Consider the following 24,993-nt stretch of genomic DNA (forward strand, 5'->3'; position numbering starts at 1 on the left):
AAGTGATCTTCCATTCTAGGGGTTATTATCAGACCGAAGCTAACAATTCTTGTATTCTCACTATGCACCAGACGCTGTGCTCTATCTGACTTTATCATCCCAGCTTTTACAACCGAGCAGAGGGAGGTTAAATGCTGGATTCTAACCCTGAGTCTGTGCTGCCCCTTGACTCTTGCAGTAGACTAAAGGAACAGGAAAAGGGTAATCTTTCAAGCAGTACTAAGGCAGACCTAAAAGACACAAAACAAGGAGCACAAAATGCTGTAGCTGGGGCTTGCTGGACAGGGAGAAAGGAAAGGAGTTGCAGAGTCAGGCTGGGCTACCCATGCAGGGTAGGGCTTTGCAGGAGTCACTGGGGCATTTTTGCCCGAAAACCTGCAGGAGAATATTGTGTCTGTGGTACAGCAGCATGGAGCCACAGCATCCTGACTGCTAGATATCCCCCCAAATTGCCTGGTGCCCTGGGGAAGGACCCTACTCACAGTGTGGAGATGGTAGAGACCTGACAGTATGTAAAGGCAGTCCTCGCTCTGACTGTACCCCATGAAAATAGGAGGTCCTCAATCTATCAGCCAGGACTTGGTCCTAGGAACAGAAGCTACTCTTAAGTATTCCAAGTATAAAGGACTTGAATACAGGGAATAAGAAGCTTTTATGATCACTGAAGGGTAGAGAGATGTGGGTCAAGAAGCATCCATGCAGATGGCTCTTAAGAATTCACATGGGAGCTGCCTCAAACTTCACATCTGCCAGCACATCTGCCTGCAACTGCCTCCAAAGCCACATGGCGTCTGTCTCTTTGCTGCCTCTAAAACTGGTTGACAACTCTCTAGTTAACAAACCCTAATCCAGAGCCACAAATGGAGGAGATTCTGGGAAATGCAGTCCTAGCTTTTCTTCTTCAGTGCAGGACAGGCCTCCTAAGGAGGAGGTGGTGATGTCAACTTGAATATCACCCACCAATACCCTGGAACTTCCTATGACCTCAAGTTACAATGGCATTCTATTTGTACCGCTATTCACCACCACCCCCCCCTCCCCCCGCCACCAACAAGCCCACTGTTTTTTGGTTGTCTTGATGTTGGGGTAAGATAAGAAACTTTTAACCTGGGAAAGTTTAGGTATGTGTGAGCCTAGGGTCCATTCCAGGTGACCTCCTGAGATCCCAACAAGCTAAGTGGTTCTCTCACTGTATCAGCTCATACCCTGGCTCAGTAAAAACTGTAAGGTTCTTGATAATTGCCCATGACAAGAAATGAGAATACTCCTGAAAGGTTAGCAACCAGGTCCTTCATGCAGATGCACGTGTTTGCCTTCTTCATTATCCAGTGTGGTTGCTGAGAGCAGTTAAAGGGCTTTGAGTGTTCAGCTGGTCTAGGAAAAGGTACCATGTTTCCTGTAAAGGTTCTGCTATGAGCCCCAGCATGGTCATGCTGACCTGGCACCACTCAACGATGGCCATGGTTGCATGGGGAGCTGCATTGGGTAGATGGTGAGGCTCCCTAGGAAGGAGTACCAGGATTCATTAGTTATTCTTGACATGAAGTCAGGAAGGGCAGCATGCATGCCACAGATTTGCCTTCCATGTCAGTGATTGGATTTGCCTGCAAGGGGGTGCTTATGTGATGGATCTCTGTACGTAAAGATAAGTTGCCCATCTCCCATCAGAAGGAAACACCAACCTAGACTACAGCTGTATTTGTCAGGCTGCCGTCCATTGCAAGCCACAAAAATCAAACTCGACGTCGCTTTAAGCAAAATCAGTAAATTAAAGGAAGCTAATTATTTGATTGGTTGGGGTGGGTGGAAGGTCATTGTTCCTTAACTAAAAAGTCCAAAGCTATATCTGGCTTCAGATACAGTTGGATCCAGGGCTCAGCTGAAGTCACCAGTGTTCTTAGTTTCTTGTTTCACTTGTCTTTGTGTCAGCCCAGTTCTCAAGCAGACCCTCTTCATGCTGTGCCTCCAGCACTCATCTGATCAGCTTGGCAGACTCGGTGGAGAAAAGCCTCCTCTTTCCTGAAAGTTTCAGTTCAAAGTTCTGGGGCTGGCTCTCACTGGCAAAGCGTGGGTAGATGGCCATCACTATGACGGAGGAGGGGAGGGTGCATTCCTGTGCCTGTGGAGTGGGGGGCAAACCCTATGCAAACCATATGGACTGAAATTGGAGGCAGGACATGTCCCTAAAGGAAATAGTGTGGGTGTGGGTAAGGGGAGTGGGGCTCTTCAACCCCTCCCCCAAAAAAGGGACATGCATGCCCAGCTGGCAGAAGCAACAGCTGTATGTTATTCCAGCCCAGCTGGAGTTAGAATCAGTCTGGGCCATCTCTGAATCATCTCAGTCAAGTTGCTAGCTTCTTTGGACTTCTAGTTACTCATTTGTGTAATAAGTAGGTTGGGTTCAATGGTCCACTCCACCATTCCAACTCTATACTTGTGCTAATCTGTCCATCTATGCCACAACCAAATGGACTGCACTGGGATCAGGGTCCATTAGCAACATTCTCAGCAAGTGGATGGGTTACTTATTTCAGGCCTCCTTGTGCTGTAAAGCAGCAAACAGCAGCCTGAAAAATCTCCCAATGTTTTTGGTCGGGGTCTGAGAAAAGTTCAGAGTGGGTTTTGAAGGGACACACTCCACAGAAGCAACCATGGTCTCTGCCACAGACACATCCATCCTACTGGATCCTAGATAGAAGATTTCTTTTGCCTGCAATTCTCTTGGAAAAAGGGCCCCCGCCAAACTCATCTGGGGGGCTGTGCTCTGGGTAGAAGTAATTGCTTTTATGGGGCATTATTCATGTCTAGTCTACCTGAGGGCCACCTCAAATAATGTTTCTCTAGCTATTAAAGGCTTTATCACGCATGAAGCCTCTCTAGTATTTTTCTTTAGGGGAAAAGAAAAAGATTCCTCTTGAAGTTTACCACCTCCAGCGGCAATTTGCTGCCCATTTCAGGGCCATGTTAAGTGGTTGGCACCTGAAAAAAGGGCAGTCTTTTTCTTTCAAGTGCAGCCGGAAAATGGGAGTCATAAGTGAAAGTAGGGAACCAGGAGAAGTATTTCCATGCAGCTGAGGTAGCTTTCTTGTTTTGTTGTGAGCTGGCAAACTTCAACATGCTCAAGCAGTGTTTTGTCAAATTTCTTAAATGCTGAATGTGGCACTGTCCCAAATGAATGTAGATGTTATTTTAGTGCTAGGAGAGATTTATTTTAATGTACAGATGCAGCCACTGCAAAGGCCCCTTTTAATCTACTGGGAGCTCTGTTCCTTGCTCTTTTACTCTGTGCAACCCTCCTCCCCATTCTAGGGAAAACTGGTATATGCTGTGAAATTGCAGAGTATTCCCTCCTTCCCTCTTCATCCCCCAAGGCAGTGACATAAGTGCTGACAATAATTAAAATTAAAACTCTTTGTGAAAGAAAAAGCAATTTGCAGGGCTTCATTCCCTTGCACAGCCTGCCTGGAATTCAGAGACAACACTGCTTGATAAAAGAAAACGTACCAGCAACACAGCCCACTTGCCCAGCTCCGCACTCAAGCAGAGCAGCCCCAAGAGAAGCATTTCTTTATTTAGGAAATGTTTCCTAGATAGAAAGGAAGCACAGAAGGAGCTGTTCCTTTACTGCTCACCTCCAAGATGGGAAATCCATCCATTGAGCTGAGCCTCAGGTACCAATATCTTGCACCTTGGTGGAGGCCAAAACAAACAGGAAGGGAAGCACAGAGGAAGCCATGGGGACATGTGAGGTTTGGCCCAGCCAAATCTATGCTTTCAAGGCAAGACGAGAGAGGGGAGCTACAGACAAAAGCAAGGAGTTTGAGGGGGTGGGGGTGGGGGGCGTATGTGGTTGGGGGCTGCTCACCAGACTCACTGGCAAAGGAGAAACTGAAGCCAGGACAGTTTTCAGTCCTATCTTACCCAAGGATCCCTCTTCATAATAATTTGGAATATTCCCTTTACTATCCCAAAATGAGATGCATAGAAAATATAACCGGTTTCCCTACATGCTGCCCCCCGCCAAAAAAAAATCTATAGACTGCTCCCACTATAATATCAAGAAATAAAAGGAGAGTAGTTTATAGGAGGATAATATATATTTTAGTGTGTAAATGTTTGGGCAGAACTATAAGAAGAGACAGAACGAAGAGGCCAGAAGCTTGCACAGAATCTCTGTAAATGCAATAGCTGCTGTATGGGCCTCTCAACCACAAACCATGCCTCCTTGGTGATGAGATTCTCTGAAATAGTCAAGTTTCAGGCAAAACAGAGTGTATTTGTCTCTCTCTTTCACAGGACTGAGGTTACATTTTTAGAAATTTTCATGTGCAAGACATACTTTGTATTTAGATGTAGAACAGAATTCAGTTCAAGGCCCAGCTATGGATCATGCTTTCCAAGCACATGAATACCAGGCAGAGCACTTGAAGCCCTGAGGGGCATGGAACCATTCTTTGTTGGGGTCTGTCTTGTGAATTGTAGGCCTTCCAGTTACTGTAACAATCAAACTACAAACTTCCAAAACAGTCCCCTAGGGGGTGATGCAGCCCCATGGAGAAGCGTGTAGGAAAACGGGCAGCAGGCTCCTGAGTCAGGCTTGTGGTCTCTAATCCCAATTCCATCCGGTTCTAGCAGTTGTGTGGCCCTAGTTAAGTCACTTGACCGCCTGCAGCTTATCTTTAAAATGGAAAAAACATCTTCTCCCTGAGATTGCTGAAAAGTTAAGGGGGATAATGTTAGTTGGGTGCCTGGCCCACAGTGTGTGCCCTGTGTGTCCTCTATTATTGGGACCAGCTCCTGCAGCCCTTCATGTCCTGGGGCATTTCTTCTGTCTGTTTTCTGCTTCCTTAGAGACAAAGGCTGTTGTCTCTGCTCTGAGGTGGGTACGGGTTTCCTTTGGGCCACTGCCTTGTTTCCAAGGAGGCTTCTCTCCTGTCTTCTTTCTTCAGAGAGGGGCAGCAAGCATGAAGGCCTGGAGGCATTGAAAGATGCCAGGAGCCTCTGAGGAGCTCTTTTTGGCCTGCAGGAAACTGATCAGTTCACAGGAATTGGAAAGAAAAATTAAAACATAAAGCAAAATGTATGAGAAAATGTGTAGATTTACCAGTCTCATAGTAAGCAAAGTGTTAGTCTTTTCTACAGGGATAGGCTCATTAAATACATATTCTTTTTGAGTAATTTTAGGTGACTCCCTTTAGCTCATTCATTTAGGTATTTGTCTTTCAACGTCTCTGAAGTCATGAAGATCTGGGTTCAAATCCTAGTTCCTCCAGAGTCCCTCTCAGCTTCTAAACCATGTGGTTGACCTCTAGGTTGACCACTTAGAAACCTTCGTATCCTCAGAATTAAAACAGAGGTGACAGTGACAGTATCTAGCTGTGAGGATTTTATCGAATCTTCAGATTTTACAAACTCTCAGCAGAGCTGCAGATGTTCTGGGTAGTTGTGATTACATCAGGTCCAGCTTGTTTAACTCTTAGCAAAAAAGAGGAAACGTTCCACAGTGGTTTGAAACCCAAGGTCCTTGCAGGTGACATGGAATCTACAAGGAGTCCAGGCCAGGAAATGAAATGAATCTGGGGCCTGTGATAGAGGGTTGGCAGCACCTTAGATTGGTGAGTGATGCACAGTATATCAGTCTTGGAAAAACTATGTGGAGACTCAGCTACACGTCAGTGCCATGCACGGCATCCTCATTCCAGCCCAAGGTGGCCCTAGAGTGAGTCAGCAGCCCCCTGGGCCTTATTGACAAGCCAGCAGGGAGCCTCGGGCTGCGCCGTCTGTCTGCAGCCTTTGGCAGCAGTAGCAGGGCTAGCGGAAGCCAAGTTCCAGTGTCCCAGGATAGGAGCAGGGAAGGCTGACACCTACGAGGACGTCCTGGTGCAGGTCTTTCCTCCGGGCCACCACATCTCTGGCTTCCCTTTCCAGTCAGATCTTCTTTCCCATGCAGTCAGTTTAGGGGCTGGAGGCAGGGTGGAGAGGGGAGGAACTGGCCCAGTTCCTCCGTTATGGCAGTTGCCATAATGTCCTTCCAGCCCTGAGATTCCTCTGGGCCTCAGCTTTGGAGACTCGAGTTCCTCTGTGCCTCCCTTCGCCATGGCCCTAAGCATGGCATGCTTTAGATGAGGGAATGGAGAAGAGCCAGGGTGTGCCAGGAAACTCTGGGAAGAACGTTGGTAACAACTGTCTTTCAAAGTGTTATCCCTCAAAGAAAGCACAAGAGGCAACTGATTAAGTGCCTAGTGCCTGGAATATAGTGCGTTTGCTTGTTCATTCATTCGTTCAGTCAGTCAACCTTTACTGAAGGCTACTGGGTGCCAAGGAACCTTTGGAGAAAGAATAATTGCCTGAGTTGAGGGGCATTGAGGTCAGGCAGCCTTACTTACCACTGAGGCCTGTCTACAGTGGTCTCTACCCTGCTGAGAGGGATTTGGACTTCCTGCGAAATCAGAGAAGGAAGCACCCACCCTGTCTCCACAGCCCACCCTGGCCCCGCACAGGAACATGACCAGTGCAGTCTGTTCTGAAAGCCAGTTCAGGAACCCAAATGAGAGACTCAAGTATTGCCAAGTATGTGTTTGGGAGCAATTGTTTAATGACAGAAAATGGTTTTTCCATCCTCAACATCTGCCTGGTTAAATTATGGGACAAAACTGGCATCCTTCACCCCATGGCTAATTCCCAAATATTCCAAGCTCTTGAGATTCCAAGAGGTTGGAGGGGGAAAAAAAGGCTTGATTACTCCAAAATGCTGTTCACCCCTCTTGTACTTCCCATTCCCTTCTGCCTCCCTGCTCAAAAACACATTGTGTGCAGCTATTGTGGGAGGACCTAGTCCAGGTTTGCCATAGCCGAACACGTTACCACCCAGGTATTTGGCTTCAGAATGGGGGTCTAGATGGTGAGAGGGAACCAGGCCCAATGGTGTGCTGGTCTTGTCTTTGCAGGCTGCCTTCCCGCATGAGCACACTCAAAAGCACATGGTCTTCCCAGGGCTGTTTCTGTTGTTCTCGTCCTTTCCGTGTCAAATGAAATGGAGGCACTGGATAGAGACTGAGATAATGGCCTTGTTGACCCACCATCAAGAGGGCAATTCTGGGGCTTCCCTAGTGGCGCAGTGGTTGAGAGTACGCCTGCGATGCAGGGGACACGGGTTCGTGCCCCCGTCCGGGAAGATACCACATGCCGCGGAGTGGCTGGACCCGTGAGCCATGGCCGCTGGGCCTGCGCGTCCGGAGCCTGTGCTCCGCAACGGGAGAGGCCACAATGGTGAGAGGCCCATGTACCGCAAAAAAAAGGGCAATTCTGCTTCTGAGGAGCTATCCCCAGAATGCTCACCAGATTTTGTTTGAACCTCCCTGTTAGGCCCTGCTTGTTGTCTGATAGAGACTAGGGAAGTGTTCCTTCTTCACTTGCACTGGCCATGCAGATGGTCTTGGAGTTTTCTCAGACACTTCAAGCTTATTCCCAGCTTGGGGTTTTGCATGTGGCCTAAAATGCTGTCTCCACCATCCCTCTTCACCAGGTCACTAGGTCCTCATGAATTCCTACTCATCCTATTGGTTCTCCCTCTTTATTGACTACTTCCCTAATACTATCTTAAGAGAACAGTAATTCCAAGACATGCCTGGTGAGCAGACAAACATGTTTCATGAAATAATTCATTTACAAGCAAAATCAAAACATGCTGAAATTTACCAAGCTAAAATGATGGGCCCTTGAGGTGGAAAAGATGGACAGTGTCTGGCAAGACACAGATGAGATTGATGTGCCAGTGGAAAAACTCAGGGTTCCAGGCTTCACTCAGCCAGGAGGGATTAGAAACAAGATTGCACCTCACCATCCAATCCCAAGTGCCCTCTGCTGGGTGGGAGTCCATCATCTCTCACCTGATTCGATGAGTGCTACCAAATCCTAACCAGCCCCTCACACAAACTATACAGCCCACTACCTCCACCTGCAGATATTTCCAAAGCGTGGGTCTGTTCACATCTCACATCCATCCCTTGCTGAGAACCTTTTCATGGCTCTTCATTTCCCTCAGGACAGAGCCCAAGATACCTGGATGGCAAAGGTAGGTCTCCTGAGAGAGAAAACAGTCTGAGAATAGTTGACATCGCCATCAGCACAGCATCAAACCGCCTGGTCATTCCTTTGACCTGTATCATAAGTGCCTACCTGGGCTGGGCACTTCTCTAGGTACAGAGAATATAGGTGTAAACAAACAGCCTCTGCCCTCCAGGAGCTTAACGCTAGCTAGGTAGGAATAAAACACAGTAAATAATACATAATATAATTTAATGCCAAATACAGATTAATGCTTTGATAAAAATAAAGCCGGTTTGACTATTGACAAAAAAGACCATCAGAAGAGTCCGTAGACCAAGCAAAATCAGGTTTATTCCCTATCTCAGTGAGGGAGAACACCGCCCTGACAGGGTCTTATGAGTGTCCAAGAAAGGGTAGTCAGGCAGGCGTTGATAGGGTTCTGGGGTCTGGGTGGGTCTTCAGTGTGGGGATCTGATCGGGATTGGGTTCCTTTAAGAGTGGTGTACCTCTTGAGTCTTGATAAATCCAGAGTTGTTTGATAAGTGAGCAGTTTCTCTAGTTGAGCCCTCTCTTGTTCTTGATCAGTCTGTTGTTCAGATAAGTTGATTTAAGGGAAGTTTCTCAAGTAAATCATAAAGTATTTTTACTGGTTTATAGCCTTATCTTTCTGGGCAAGAATTTTCTGTAGTAAACAGTAAAATCACGAATGTCATACTGATGGAGGCGACCTTGGTTTCCAGTCCTGATATTTCACTGCAGAACACAAGCTATCTCAGTGCTCTCAGGGCTAAACATGCAACAGAGGTCACCCCAGCTTATTGCCTGGGATGTGCCATGTGACTCTCAGTGTAGGATTGCCAGATTTAGTAAATCAGAAATTTTAATCTGGCAACCCTATCAGAGTGCTGTGAATTTTTCAATGAATTGTCTGTATATTAATTCTAGATTTTCAGCTTCTCCTGCAGCATCAGAATAACTTGCAGGATCCAGAAGATATTCCCACAAGGCATCAGCTGAGCTGAGATGCTCACCTGACACCAGCACAGGGTGGTCTCTCATTCACCACAGTTCCCACCCAGTCCTGGAGGAATCTGAGTTTTGGGGGGTCTGAATGGACTCAGAATCCCTAGGATGAGCTGGGTGTGCTTGGACAAGTCCCTTTCCTTCTCTGTGCCCTGGAACATAAGCTGGAGAATCAGAGTAACTGGACACCCTCCTCCAGCTCCGTGAACTGTCCATGTGAATTTTTTTTATTGACGTATATTTGATTTACGATATTGTGTGAGTTTCAGGTGAATAGCAAAGTGATTCAGTTATATATATATTTTTTCAGATTATTTTCCATTGTAGGTTATTACAAGATATTGAATATACTTCCCTGTGCTAAACAGTAAATCCTTGTTGCTTATTTATTTTATGTATAGTAGTTGTTTGTATCTGTTAATCCCGTACTTCTATTTTATCCCTTCCCTTCCTCCCTTTCCCCTTTGGTAACCATAAGTTTATTTCCTAGGTCTGTGAGTCTGTTTTTTTTGTTTTTTTTGCGGTACGCGGGCCTCTCACTGTTGTGGCCTCTCCTATTGCGGAGCACAGGCTCCGGACGCGCAGGCTCAGCGGCCATGGCTCACGGGCCTAGTCGCTCCGCGGCATGTGAGATCTTCCTGGACCGGGGCACGAACCCGTGTCCCCTGCATCGGCAGGCGGACTCTCAACCACTGCGCCACCAGTGAAGCCCTGTTTCTGTTTTGTATGTAGATTCATTTGTATTATTTTTTAGATTCCACATATAAGTGATATCATATAATATTTGTCTTTCACTGGTTGACTTCACTTAGTTTGATATTCTCTAGGTCCATCTCTATTCCTGCAGATGGCAATATTTCATTCTTTTTTATGGCTGAGTAATAGTCCAGTGTGTGTGTGTGTGTGTGTGTGTGTGTGTGTGTGTGCCACATCTTCTTAAACCAAATCATCTGTAGATGGACACTTGGTTGTTTCTATGTCTTGACTATTCTAAATAGTGCAGTTATGAACATTGGGGTGTGTGTATCTTTTCGAATTAGTGTTTTCTTTTTTTCTAAGTATATACCCAGGAGTGGAATTGCTGGATCATATGGTAGCTCTATTTTTAGTTTTTTAAAGAATCTCCATACTGTTCTCCGTAGTGGTTGCACCAGTTTACATTCTCGTGTGGATGTTTTAGTGCTGCTTTGCATTGAATACAGTCATCAACATCCAGCTCAGAGGTGTTTGGCAAATATATGTGACCATTCTATTATGGGTTTTGAAATGTTTGGAAATGTGACCCCTGATTTTGTTATAATCTCTTTGGTAACTGTTATTAGGTGGTGACCTAATAAGAGATTATTAACTGGGGAGCTATAATTTGGAAACTTATAATTTTCTTAATGGACATTGATTTGCGTAACCCTGATTAAAATACAATGAAGCCTGAGGCTTATTAAATGTTTTATTCTGAAAGTTTGAAAGGATGGGAATTGACTCTAAAAATGTACTGGCTTGAAAACCTTATTGAAATAATATTATTTGAAGAGTTTTGTGAGCATGAAATGATCTGACAAAAACTATTCGATGCCAGCTTCAGTGGCTTCAGAAAGCTGAGGGAATATAGGTTTCTTCAGATGAAGTCTGGAAAAATGCTTCCAGATTACCTCAGGGGTGAAAAGAAAATTATTATTCCATTCCACAGCCCTGCTAATTCTTTTCAACATTGATTCTGTCAAGTAATTAGAATCTAAATGGAGGAAACATTCATAATTGTCATTTATTATACTTTACCAAAGGTGACTGCTCCCAAGAAGCTCTGACAGGACAAAAACAAAGTGACTACAAAAGAAATGTGTAGGCGAAGGGATCAGGCCTTCCTACACACACATTCCCAGAAGCCAGTCACAGACAGTGAGTGGGGATGGTTCCAGATTAAAACAGACCTCTGCAGCTATGAGTCTTCAAAGAAAATCTTCTGCTATCGCGTTGTCAATCAAGCGATAATGAGTCCTGTTTCCCTCCCTCTCTCTCACCACAGACATATATCATGTAGCTCTTTGTTACTTAAAAGCATGTATAAGAAAGATTACCCCCCCTCCACCCCAATACCACAGGGTATACTTCAGAAGTGAAATATGCAATCGGTGAGGGGTTTATATTTAAAATGCCTCCTCCCCTTTTATCATTGTATTTCTTCACTCGGCATAGGCTAAAATATGAGGTGTGCCTGCTCCTGTGAGAATGTGTTTTTTTTCCCCTAATTTCTGAAATAATACCATACCTTGGAGATTAATGTTCAGGCTTTACCAAGATTATAATAAACAAATAGTGGCTTTGATCTAAATATTTTTCAAAAGGTTGTTGCTGATCATTCTCCCGTCCCTATAATCTTTTAAGAAAGCCTTTGGACTTGCCAGTCTGACACCCAGGGGGGCATAAATGCAGCTGCCTTTTCTTCCCCCTCATCTCCATGAGGATACTCTGTTCTCAGTTTCGCCCAAATTAGTCCCAGGATTTCAGTTGTGTTTTTTGTCCAACATTCCATCATGCAAATCATTAAAATCTTCACATGAAATATTTAACAGATGAGTTATGTCATAATTCACATTACAGTTTTAAACTGTTATTCATGTGGTAAGTCATTTATCCTGGACATTAGCAGACCCCTGGAATGGGCTTGTATTTGATGTAAGGAAGGTTAGAGTTCTTTTCCTCAGCGCTCCAGGACAGTGGCCTTTTCCCAAACCCCCAGTTAATCATGAAATATTCCAAAAAAGTGACATTCAGATTCATTGTTAGTTCTACTTGCAATTAACTATTTTGAAAACAAACAGAAGAAAACATTTAAACAAATGTGGCTTGGCTAGCAGCTATTACAGTTGACCGTTAATTAAGGCAAGTTGTAATCCAAATGTGCCGTGCCTTGTTACTGTCACTGCAAGCCATCATTGCTGTTGGGCACAAAGGAATGAAAATTCAGGGACTCTGTCAGAGGGGGGCTGAGGACAAGGTGGGAGATATTAACCCAGCTGTGTAAAAAGAGCCACTACCCTGCTTGAGAAATATGACCAGAAAGGAGCTCATTTTCTAGTAGAGAAAATGTATGGCCAGCATGTACTTGTAGAATTTGGATTTTAAGAAAACTTGTTCCACTCCTAAGTGATGAAATACAAAGGAAATCCTTAGCATGTATTTTATTTATTAACTTATTAGAGTTTTATTTTCTCTAATAAGGAGAAGGTTTTCTACCATATTCCTACCCATGAATTGGAATTGGAATCTATTAGAAGAAAACACTCCTGTTTGTGGGCCAAGCCAGCCCAGGGGAGCCTGAGCACTGGAATGAAATAATTGTCCCCATGCTGCCAGCAGTAGCCAGTCAGTTGAGAAGCTTTGTGACCAGGTAGCCTGGCTGATGAGCACATGGAGCTGACGGTGACAGTATCAGGGACAAAACCCTCTTGGATTCTATACGCTGACCTATCTAACCTTGTCCTGAGTGTGCATGGATAATCACAATTCCAGAGGGGTGAGTGATGGGATTTGAGGAGTGGAGCACACCTTTCATTAATCCTGAAGGGGAAAAAACCCATTTCAATCTTGCTCAGCTGGAAAGGAATCTTTGCCTTCTGTTTTCTGCTTCATTTTGCCAGTGCTCACACGGCCTTTCCCCCCTTCTAAGGTATTATAATTTTGTAGAGTGTTTACCCACCAACGTTACATCCTAAGGGACCTTGGTAGCAGTGACAATATGGATTTATCGTGGATGAACCTTCTGTTCAGTGTCAATATATTGGCACAAAAGGTGTACTTGGTGGTGAAATACAAGCAAAAAGGATTAAAAACTAGAAACAAATCATCACATGAATGTTGACAACACTGTCAACCCTTTAGAGTGTTCTGATACACATCCTTTTATTTTGTATCATTTATCCCCATCCCACGAAAGTCCTGTTCAGAAGCTAGAGCCAGTGTGATTCTCTTTGTAGAGACAGAGAAGTGAAATGATGTACCCATGGGCACTCAGCTGTCTTAGAAACAGTGTTCACAACCAGAGTTCTTGATAAACACTTTCCTGGTTATAATTTGTTGATGGCGGCAGGATTGTTTTTCTGTCTCCTGGATGAGCTCTCTATGTGTATGTGAATATATCGCATGGCTGGAGAACTGGGCAAACGGAGGTAGGGGTGTTTTGTGTGAGCTTGCGTGCCAGGCGTGGTGAGCACTGTTTTACAAACCGGATTTGTGCTCCTAGGGGTAAGTTGCCAGTTGAGGCCAAGCCCACAGAAAATTATTTCTAAATGAATACAATATGAAAAAGTTATTTTATTTCTAATTTTACATGTAACATTGTTCTTTGGTGAGTCTCGGATTACACTTGAATGCATGTCTATTAACCTGATATGAGATGCATGCATGATTTCATCTTGAATGCATTTGAATATAATAGCACTGGAAATGTAATTTGTATTTTCAAATTTTATAAAGCAAAATAAATAAATCTTGAGGGTGGTAGCCACATTGAGCATATTGCATTGATTTCTTTGGGTTTCTCTCAAACTAATTACCATCTTCCCCTTGCAAATCCAGGTCTCCTCACACGGGCAAGTGTGTCTGCTCTAGATTCTCCATACCTAAATCATCCTCATTTCTTTCACCCCCAGGTAGTGGGTAGCATGGACGGGTCTGTGGGAAACGTTAACTTTCATCCTCAAGGGACACCAGTGTCCACTTCCTCTCTGTGTTCCTTCCTGTTATCAGTGATGACTGTCCAATTAAATTCTCTGTGATGATGAAAATGTTCTGGATCTGTTGGGTCCAATATAGTAGCCACTAGCCTCATGTGGCTATTGAGCAGTTAATATGTGGCTAGTGCAACTTAGGAACTAAATTATTAATTTTATTTAATTTTGATTTAAATAGCTACATGTAGCTACTGGCCACCAATTTGGACAACATAGGACTGCAGCATGTGAGGTCAGCTGTTGGTCCCAATTCCAGTGCGCTAATCACTGACATTCTGCAAATGAAGTGCCATTGTGTTTTGGTGCTTGGATCATGCTCGACTCCGTCAGCTCTGAATATCCTGAAGTATGATCCTCTCTTCAGCGATTTGAGTGCCCTCCCCAGGCCTCCATCCATGGCTGTTGCATCCCTTCTGTCTTCATTTCAATACATTCACCACCTGTCACGTATCTGGTTTCTGATAAACATGGGACGAAGAGAGGGAGCAGAAAAGTAGATAGGAAGGAAGTTAGAGAGTTGGGCAAAGAGGAAGACTGGAAGGAAGATATTTCATGGACGCTCTGTGGTCTGTATTGCTGAGCTGAAAACCTGTACTCAGGCATACTTTAGAGTATTGAGGTATGTTACGGCAACAGTAACCTGACTAATTCAAAGCAAATTATGAGGTGTCAGTGCTCCAGATGCATGAGTATTTCATATGAAAGGCTCTGGGGCTCTTTGGGATGACAATTCTCATAACGATGATTTTGCTTTTTTGATGGTTTCCGAAGACCATCCTAGTATCTTAAGGTCATTGTCCTAGGAGGCTCACACGATATTGCGGTTCTGGGAAGGGTCCCCAGGGATACTTTCTTCTGGGTCAGTTCTGCTCCTGGGAGGTGAGTAAGGAACCACCAGATGCAGTCATGGAAAAGGGACTCTGTCTCCATCCTTGTGTTGAAAGTTCCTAGCAGGGAGCCGGGGAGCCTTTATAATCAAATGGAAGTGAGGAGCACCGTGAACTCCAGGAGAAATATGTTGATGATTTTCTGGACTGTCTAAAAAATTTCAAACCCCAGGAATGGTGTTTTAATTTTCTGCATTCTCTTTGGGACTTGGGTTTCGCTAAAGCATTTTCAGTCCTTGTTTTTCTTATTAAATTAGCGGGATTGACTTGAATCAGAATATACCGTTATGGCTTGAAATGTTGAAAGAACAAAATAGAGGGGCATGACAAATATCTCAGGTTCCATTTGGGATGTGTGGGGGATGGGAGAAGAGAGGAGGAGTTGTTGAAGTAATGATGATCTTTTTTCTGATAAAAGTTGAAAACAGGAAAAATAAAACTGGAACAAAACAAAGGAAAATAGCAAGAGGAAGCTAAATTTCTGTTTGTGGAAGCTTGTATTTGTTTTTCTGAATAGAATTAGCCATAGGAATGCCCTTAAGCGTTTTTGTTTGTTTGTGGAGGGGATTTTTTATTCTGGTTTTTTGGTGTTTGCTTGTTTGTTTGTTTTTTACTTTAAATCAATTTGTACTTAAGAGATAATTAGCCAAATGCACCCAGTGGCTGTGGCTGCCTGACTCACCTCACTCTCCTATCTCCCACTGTCCGGACCATTTCCTAGTCCTTCCTGTTCAGGGCTTTCATTGTGGACTTTCTGAAATTTAGATCTGAGGTCCTTTGACTTTTCTACTTAAATATCTTAAATGGCTTCTCAGACCCTAAAGCAGGTGTCAGCAAACTTTTTCTGTAAATGGCCAAGCAGTAAGTATTTTAGGCTCTGTGGGCCATTCAGCCTCTGTTGCAACTACTCAGCACTGCTGTTGTACCAGACAGTACGTAAACACATAAGGGTGCCTGTGTGCCAGTAAAACTTTATTGATAAAAAGAGGCTAAATTTGGCCCTTGGGCCAACTCTTGGCCTATAGGATACTCTTCAGGTGTGTTGGCCTGACATTCAAGACCATTTTCCATTTGACCTCAGCCTGCACAACCATCTCCCCCACTCACATTCTTTCAAGCCTCAGAAGACAGTATGGTCTTTGGAAAGGCTCCATCCTTTTGCCTGTGCTGTTTCTGCACTTGATTCTCATCTTTCCTCTGTTCTTACTTTTTCTATGAGTTAGATCTTCATGCTTTATCTCACACAAAGTTCTTACCGATTCCCCCAGGCCAAGTCTGCCCCATCCTCTGTGCTCCACAGTTCTCTGTTTAAGCCTCTGATGTTGCTTTTACCACGTGGCCACTCCCCACATAGATTCTGAGGGAGCATGTGGTCTCATTCCCCTTAGCACCCAGCTTCGAGCTTGGCATAGAAAGCGCCACTGAACAAATGGTCGTGACATTGACCCACCAATGGGCTTGTGAATCTCTTAATCATAGAGAAGTATATTAACTTGTAGGTGAACGTACTACAAACCCGGAAGTGCGAAACCATGGGCCAGAGTTGCTGGAAGGGATGTGGGCAACAAAAAACACAGCCAGGGCAAAATGGAGCAGATCCATTATAATCAAGACTGTCTGGGAGTCCTTTGGCATCGACCTCATGGCCCAGACAGGGAGTGAGTGAGGAGTGAGGGAAGTAGTGTCTAGTTTAGGGCATCAGGACCAGGGAGAGGATGCAGCCTGCTGGAGGGAGATCAGAGAGAAGCAGCCTGCATGATTAATGGGATGGAGGGACTGACTCATGAAGCAAGATTAAAGCACTCTGAGGAGCTGGAGCTGGGATACAGACCGAAAGGGGCAGATGATAGCAGGCTGCAAGTATGTGAGATGGATAAACACCCAGGAGGGAGCAGCTAGCTTCATTAGAGAGGTGAAAACAGGGCCTCCATCGGAGAATGGGAAGGGTGCTCAGAAAGGGCATGGGTGACTGACAGGGGAACTCAGTAGACAATGGGTGGGCCAGGGGCAGCTCTGGGTTGCTGGGAATAGAAACACCATAGAAAGGTCACCGTGGGGTGACTCTCTCAAGGAACCCTCTGCTTTTATCCTGTTGTGTCTCAAAGCCTGCCGTGGCTGTTGACCTTGGCCTGCAGAGATACACACGGAGGAAGAGAGAAAACTCGTTTTCCTCCCTCCCCTTAGATACCAGTGATTGAATGTCACAGCAGTTTTAAGGCCTTCTGCTCTGAGGTCAGCTTTCTCTCATCCCTCCCTGTGTTTGGTAGAACCAGAGATACTTGCCTCAAGCCCCTTCTTAAGTCCAGGTCAGGCTCTTACCTCTGCCTGCTGGTGGATCTGACTAAAAACCCAGCCAGCACTTTGGTTTACAGCTTCCTCAGTTGGTTCATCTCCAATAGGGATATGGATCGTCAGGCATTTTGGAAGACAAGATTCATTTGAAACTGCAGTGAACAGCCTTCAGGCTTCAATATCAGCCTCCTTCAGGTACTCTCTGAAATTTTCTCCAGGGCTAGGAAGAGCAGTTTATACTATAGTCTGACCAAATGGCCCATATCGTGGTAGGTCCTCCATAGCCAACTTGCTGTCTACAGTAAGGCCTGTGGAGTAGCCTAGCTCAGCCCCGGCTGCACATTCAGATCACCTGAGGTGCTTTTTAAACATACCCATGCCTAGGCTCCACTCCCAGAAATTCTGATTTAGATGGTCTTAGTGTGGAGGGGGAAGGTACCAGGCATCAGAATGTGTTTTTGAAGTCCCCCAGATGGTTCTAATGTGTTGAGAACTGCCACTGAAAAACCTTTATTCAGGTATGATTATAATTCACACTGATGTTTATCTATCTATCCATCCATCCATCTACTGACTATACTATCACCTGAACAGTTTTTCTAAAAAAGCAATCATTTACCAGTGAGTCATCTGTGTGCTTGGCACCTTGCTGGAGGCAGGGATCCAGTGGGGAGCAACAACATGTCCCTGTCCCTGGGGAGCTTGTGCTCCGGAAGATGGAAGACACTTTGGGCAAAGCGGGATGAACCCAGAGTGCTGAAATGGTGCATTTCAGAGTCTTCCATTCTGCATGTTACAGCCATGCTTAGCTCTACTCTTACCCTAGAGTCTGACATTCTAAGTGCAAAGATAGAGGATGAGTCTCTCTAAGTGTACATATCCCAGTTAATTTTGACTCTCAGGTCTTGCTCCAACAATTTGTTTAGGAAGTAGAAATGCACTTGGAACTTATAAGGGTAACAGCCCAAGACCTTCATAAATCTTCAAGTTCCAGAAGCCAGCAGAAGAATGTTTACCCAAGGTGGGAGTTGGTGGGGGGCATCTAACATGGTGGCCACGTAAAAGTATATGAGTGAACTTGGTTTTTCTTTGTTGTTGTTGTTGTTGTTTTTTTGGTAATTGTGTATCTCTTTTGATAGGTATTATTATGTAGATTGAAGTTACTGTAGGTATTTCAGCAAAAGAAAAAACATGTGGAAAGATAAACAACAATACTGGTGGTATAAGGATATGGCAAAAATTGGGGAAGTTGTGTGCAATGGACTGAAGTTTGCAAAACCGCCCAGGGCTAAATGGTGTCCCTTGGGGAGTGCAGTGTTTCCAGCACAGAGTCTCATTCTTTCTTTCCATCTCCTCTAAAGTTTTCTCACCATCTGACGAGCTTTTTTCCCTGACTTGAGTACTTTCGAAAATGGTTTCAAGAGTTACTTTGTCTTGACTTCATAGAGAGAAATACTCTGAGCTTGTTCATTGCCTAGTTCTGAGGTTCCACCGAATTCTTCTTCCCAGAGTTTCAAATCACTTTCTTAACCTCTTCCATTTCTGCACATTTCTCTTACTAGAAGTAGCATTCACTGTTGCCTTAGGGAACTTTCCACAGACAAGCAAAGAACTATATAATTCCACCAGAGTTCCTGGGGAGAGAAGATCACTGAGATGTGGATGCTGGGGGACAGTTCAACAAAGTCACATCATGGCTGAGTGACTTGCTTCCAAACACCAGCCTCAGGACAAGTACTTTTCAAGTTTCATATCTCAAAAATATATGCAGAGTACACATTTTAGGCATGCAAGTTCATGCAATGATAACAGAAATGGGAACCCTGAAGAAAGCGTGATCTTCTGAATATCCTTCTTATTTCCATTCCTGTTTTCAGCTGTGCTGGGGAGGGTGGTGACCACAAGTATATGAATTTTAGAAACACTCAAGTAACATCTCTCCAAAGAGCCATCTGCAGTGTGCTCAGTTTGTTCTGTCAAGAGTTCTATGAGTACAGGTAACCTTGAAAATTCCTTACCTGAAAGATAAAATGTTTCAGTTGTATGCTTCCCTGTAAATTTAGTTTTTAAGTGCTCTTATCTGATATGCTGACATCAGCATCTTACCTTGACAGATAATTTTCAATGATAATCTTAAATAATTGTGTAAAGAGATCTCTAATGCCATGTTTTATTTATAATTTGTCCAAGCTGTAGGCATTCAGATGAAACTTGAATTTTTCCAAAGGAAGTTCTGGACTGCCAGCAGACAGGTAAGTTATAATCAGCATGTTGAAGCATTAGCGACACTGTTATTATACAGGTGTTCACATTTGAGTACCCGGAGCCTAAAAGTGCCAGATTTCCGATGAATATTTGTAAGATGAACTGCTGGGCTGCTCAGATTACCTTTCATTTCACTGCAAAGTAAAGGGCTGACAGCGTGTTAGACACCACATGCTGGGAAAGCAGGGAATTTGCTCCTGAAAACAGTTGTAATTGTGAGATCAAACTAGTGAGTGACCTTCTAAAAGAGAAGCATTTCTTCTAAGTATTGGGGACTTTTGCAGATTTTCATAGTGACCTTCTTTTAATCTTGTGGTGCCCAATTACTTATTTGTGAATCTCTTTTGAAGGCTTTTGCATAACTAGGTTAGACTAAGCATGCCTTCTTTGGCCAAGGGCTTCTCTGCCTTGGATAATCTGGGAACATTCTTTACTTGCACTATACATTCTGTACTAAGTAATCTCAGTGGTATTTGTTCAGTAATTCAGCAGAAATGGCAACACATAATTTGCCTCCATCTGTCCAATTCTAAATGTTGAAATGGTATATCATTTCTTAAATGAAGATACTTTACGAAACTATGTACCAAGAACACAGACAGGAGTTTTAAAAAAAAGTCACTGGGGGTTAATTTAAAATTAAATGAGTACATAATTATATTTCTTGTTACTCAAAGATTTGAGGTCTTAAAAAGACATCAATATTGAATGAAGCATAAATTAAAATGGACAACATAAATTAAAATGAAAAAGGGCCCTGTTACCCCAATATTGTCTTTTTTTAAAAATAAATTTATTTATTTTTGGCTGCGTTGGGTCTTTGTTGCGCGAGCTTCCTCTAATTGCCGTGAGCTTGCTGGCTTCTCATTGCAGTGGCTTCTCTTGTTGCGGAGCACGGGCTCTAGGCACATGGACTTCAGTAGTTGTGGCACGTGGGCTCAGCAGTTGTGGCTCATGGGCTCTAGAATGCAGGCTTGGTGGTTGTGGCGCACGGGCTTAGTTGCTCTGGGGCATGTGGGATCTTCCTGGACCAGGGCTTGAACCCATGTTCACTGTATTGGCAGGCAGATTCTTAACCACTGTGCCACCGGGAAGTCCCCAAATTGTCTTTTATATTACTGTTTAGAGCTGGTACTCATCCTAGAGAGTACATTCCCTTTGGATGAAATTTGGATGAAATTTACATAACAGGCTAGGACTTTGATAGGCTGTCCTTGAGTAACTAAGTGGCAGTCATAGCAGACGCTGGTGTGTCCAAATGACACGTTTCCTTTTGTTTCCCCCTCACCCCACAGTGCGCCTCTCTGGATGGCAAATGCTCTATCAGCTGTGATGATGAGGTATGATGGCCTCCTGGCCCTGTGTCTGCCCTAATCAAGTTGGGGGTGGCAGGGGCGGAGGCGGGTGGTGGTGGAGTGGCTGGATGACTAAGGGTGTTTTCTCACAGGGGGAATGTCTCACAGAGCCAGGTCTAACAGATTGCTCTGGACCAATCTCCAAAAACCCAAGGACATTTGCTTTGTTTCTTTCTTTTTCTTTCTTCTCCCAATCAGATAGTTTATGAGAGCTGGAGAAATGTGATATAAATGTCCCACGAACAGCACTACTGGGACTTTGGCATTTTATAAAAAATGATACAAATTACTGCCATTTGAAACTCATATTACAACTCTAAAAGTTTTCTCCCCATGTGGTACCTCTTTTCATCTTCTTAACTACCCAATGAAATGGATAGGAATATATGACCCGTTTTGCAGAGGGAGAAACTGAGGATCAGAGAAATAAAATGACTTGCTTAATTTCATGTAATAAGCCAAAAATCTAAGAGTTGAAAACTCAGAATGTTGCATTCTAGCATAATGCTTCCCTCCTACAACTCCCTTTCCCTCCCTCCTTTCTTTCTCTTTATCTCTCTTCCTCTCCCTCAATCTTGGGAGGAGGAATTTGAATTCCACACATGAGCAATAGAAGAAAAAAGATTACCACTGTCCTAAGTCTGTCCATCAGATTTAAGTTTTTACAGCATCCAATCCCATGTATCTTCTGCCCCACATTTTGGATCAAGCAGGTGTGAAGTGGCCTTTCACTTTGGCTTAGGCGGCCTTCCTCTCTCTGAGTCAGCCAAACCATTAGTCAATACATAAACTGGAACTTATAAATGATCACACATTCATATTCCTTCTGGTTACCACAGGGATTAAAGAAATCCTAACCAAACGTAATTCTAACTCAGAGAACATAGATTAGAAGTATATTTCCAAAAAGTAGGTGAAGCAAAGACAAGTAGAGAAATATAAAAGGGAGTCCAGGGTGAAGCTAAAGTACAAAATGCTCAGTCCCCGAAGATCTGGCTGCCAGTTTAAAAAAAAACATAATTGCTGTATGAGTTACTATCCAAAGAGTAAAAACTAATCAATCAGCTTTTCAGCAAAACCCCAATTTTTCCTGAACATCAGATCGAAAATAATTTTCCTGTAGGAAAGAGTACCCTATGATGTTTTATGATCAACACCCTTTCAGTAAGTTTGGGGATGCCATTCATAGGATAATCAAGTGGCTTCAAACCTCTCCTCTGTCTTTGAGGCATTAATTGTCTTACTGGAGTGTTCAGCTCAAGACAACTCAGCTCAACAATAATATTGATTAACCAGTGTCACAAGGCCCTATGTTAAGCCCTTTACTTGTACAATTACTAATCCCTATTTGTGGTAAAGGAACTGAGGACGGTTGGTTAGTTGGGTGACTGGATGGATGGTTGGTTGGCTAGTGTGATTGATGGTGTTTTGGATAGTTGGGTTGGTTGATTGATTGGTTTCTAGTTGATTGGTTGGATGGATGGATGAATATTTGGTTGAATAATTTGGTGAATAAAGTTAGAGGCAGTGTTCCTACAACCCACACTGCCTCTGTGCATTCTCATATATAGAAATAAGTGGAAATGGATCCCACTTAGACTTCAAAATACACAATATATATTAGTTGTTCAGTAACTGATTTCACAGGTGGTCTAGCATAGTGGTTAAAGGTATAGGCTGTGGAGTTAGAATAGCTTCAAACTGTGACTCTGACAGTAATAAGCCTTGCCTTTGTTTCCTCAACTATACAATGGGGGTAGAAACACCTACCTCACAGAGTAATGATGAAGATGAATGAGATAATATATGAAAACTGTATAGCACAGCTCCTGGCGAATGGTAAGCACTCAGTAAACATTAGCTATCAAACAAAAACGTCTGCAGAAGTGTTCTTCCCTTAGAGTAGTGGCTCACCTGAACCTAAAACCTCAGACGGCAACCACATATACACTTTGGGCAATGACAGTTTCCACTTGGGCATGCCTTCCTCACTACTAATGATCTCCTTTAGCAGCCATTGGGATGGACCCCCATTCAAATACCATTTTAAAAGTTCACACACTTTGAAAATTAAGCATGGAATTTGCTGGATTGCTAAACTTGATCTGATGCTCATTTTGCACTTTGAAACTATCATCCATTTCCCATTTTGACTCTAAATTTTGGCTTCAGGCAAGCGGTTGACATCGTTTTAAATGGAAAAGCCAGGCCCCTTTCCATCCTTTCAGCAGACTCTTTCCACGTGTCATTCCCCTTTCATAGCTTTTAATTAAGTCTTTGAGGCCATGTCCCTCCACTCCCCGAACTGCCCTCGAGTGATCGGGTCCCCATTAAAAACAGCTGTGGGGGCTCATTAAGTTCACATGCTTCTGGCTTCTCCTCTGTACTGAAGACCTGGCCCAACTCCCACAGACTTATCAGACATGCTTTGCCTTGGATCCACTCCAGCCCCTCTGTCTCTCCCAACAATGGCCTCCCTGGGCCTTGGCTAGAGTGCCCTGGGCCAGTGGGTGGAGTCGGTATGGCCAGATGTCTTCCTGGCTTGTAGATACATCTTCATGGAGCGCCTGGCCATGGGCCTGACTGACGACTTTAAGGAGCTCCATTCCACCCAAGGCGAACGTTAACTTCAGAACCTAAGAGGCAGCCTCTCACACACTCACTCATTCCTTCAAGACACGTTTACTGAGCCCTCCTTATGTGCCTGGTACCTCCAACACCCGGGGAGTCAATGGGAAGCAGAGTCAGAAATAGCCCCTGTCCTCCAGAAGCCAACTGGTTAGTAGGGGAGATGAGTGCACACGCTTATCAGCTGACTTGCCTCCCCAGCCTCTTGCTATAAACTATGTAACAACTTCCCTTTCTGAGAAACTCAATTTGCAGCAGTAGGGTACTTATAAAGAGGGCACACAGTAGGTAACCAATAAACATCATATGCTGAATAGACACAAGCACAAGTCCTTCAGGTACTCACGATGCACCTTGCTCTGTGCTCAGCAGTTTGTACTCACTGGCCTACTTAATCTTCTCACCACTCCTCTGAAATAGTTGTTGCTGTCTCCATCATTCAGATAAGGAAACTGAGACTGGGAGTGTTAAAAGGCTTTGCTCAAGGTCACACTGATAGCAAGTGTCAAAGTCTCTGATTCTCAAGCTAGTGTCTTAGCCTCAGGTAACACAGGTAACCTTCCAGGTAACACAGGCATGGTGCTGTGTTTCTCACCCCCAAGTACACTTTCTCCACAGCTTTCCTTTCTATCTGTGACTGCCCAATTCCCATCATCTGGTTTGGGGCTCTAAACCTCAGATATCTACCTGACCTGCCTTTGTGGCCTGGAATAGGACTTCTCTGAGCAATATTGAGTCATCAAGTAGTTGAAGAAAGATACCTTTTTAAAAAAAGACAACTTCTCTCACCCACTCTGTCTTTGTCTCTGCATTTTTCAAACAACCTCATCTTTACATGTTTTGTCACAGGTGGCTGTGGAGTGGTTGCTTACAATATCTGTCAAAACTTAGAGCTCCTGGTTTCCCCAAGCCCTTCAGCCTGTCAGTCTACCCTTGGGACAGGGCTCTGGGCAGACTCCTTCTGAGAGATACAAAGTAGCATAGTAGAAAGTAGCATAGAGATACAAAGTAGCATAGTATCTAATTTGGGGCAGAAGTAGCATAGTGAGGGAAAGCTGAGAAAGTATCTCTTCTATTTACTTTTACTGGAGGAGGGAGTATGGAGCAGGTGATTGGCTATTTATTGTAAAGAGACAGAGAAAACAATTTATCAGACTGGAATCTGGCTAATTCTGTCCTGTTTCATAACCCAGTACCCTGCTCGCTTTACTCCAGTGGCCTTACTCCATTCCACCATACTTCCCGATAATTTAATCAAGGAAGGTCTGTTTATGAAGTCTTTACAGAGACTAAATATCCCTAACATAGCAATATTGTCTATAATGAAAACTGAATGACACCTTTCAGATTAAGGGACCCAGTTCTACATCAATGACACAGCATCCTGTGATTTTCTCAGTGATTTGTCAATCACGGTGTTGGCAATATCCGTTTCTTACTTTCCCCTCTGTGCCTTCCACACCAGAAGAGAGTAGGAGCAAAGGTGGATACCTGAGAAGTGAGTCTCCTAATGGCCAATCCAACCTTAATTCCACCCAGTGCTGGCCATTATAAGGAGCACAGAGGTCCTCATTTCCAAGAAATGAGGGTGGGGAAAGAAACAAACATTAATGGCAAATAATGAAACATTTCGTTGAAGCTTTGTCTCTAAATAAAGTGGAAATGGTGAAAATACATTTATTTTATTTAACAAATTTAAATTATAATTGCAGTCATACTCTAATTCTATAAACAAAGGACACATTTGGCTTGGGAGTAGGGAGT

General features: G+C 43.9%; 1 protein-coding gene across 1 annotated transcript in view; it reads left to right on the top strand.

Annotated features, from left to right (window-relative positions):
* Window positions 1-24,993, top strand: part of CACNA2D3 (calcium voltage-gated channel auxiliary subunit alpha2delta 3) — a 772,424-nt gene that overhangs the window by 670,538 nt on the left and 76,893 nt on the right. The window contains exons 28-29 of the mRNA XM_024746438.1: window positions 19,172-19,233; window positions 20,542-20,586. Coding sequence (XP_024602206.1) covers window positions 19,172-19,233; window positions 20,542-20,586 — 107 coding nt within the window. The remainder of the gene's footprint in view (window positions 1-19,171; window positions 19,234-20,541; window positions 20,587-24,993) is intronic.

This window comes from Neophocaena asiaeorientalis, unplaced genomic scaffold (assembly GCF_003031525.2).
Source record: "Neophocaena asiaeorientalis asiaeorientalis breed wild unplaced genomic scaffold, Neophocaena_asiaeorientalis_V1.1 scaffold251, whole genome shotgun sequence".
In the NCBI taxonomy this organism is placed as follows: domain Eukaryota; kingdom Metazoa; phylum Chordata; class Mammalia; order Artiodactyla; family Phocoenidae; genus Neophocaena; species Neophocaena asiaeorientalis.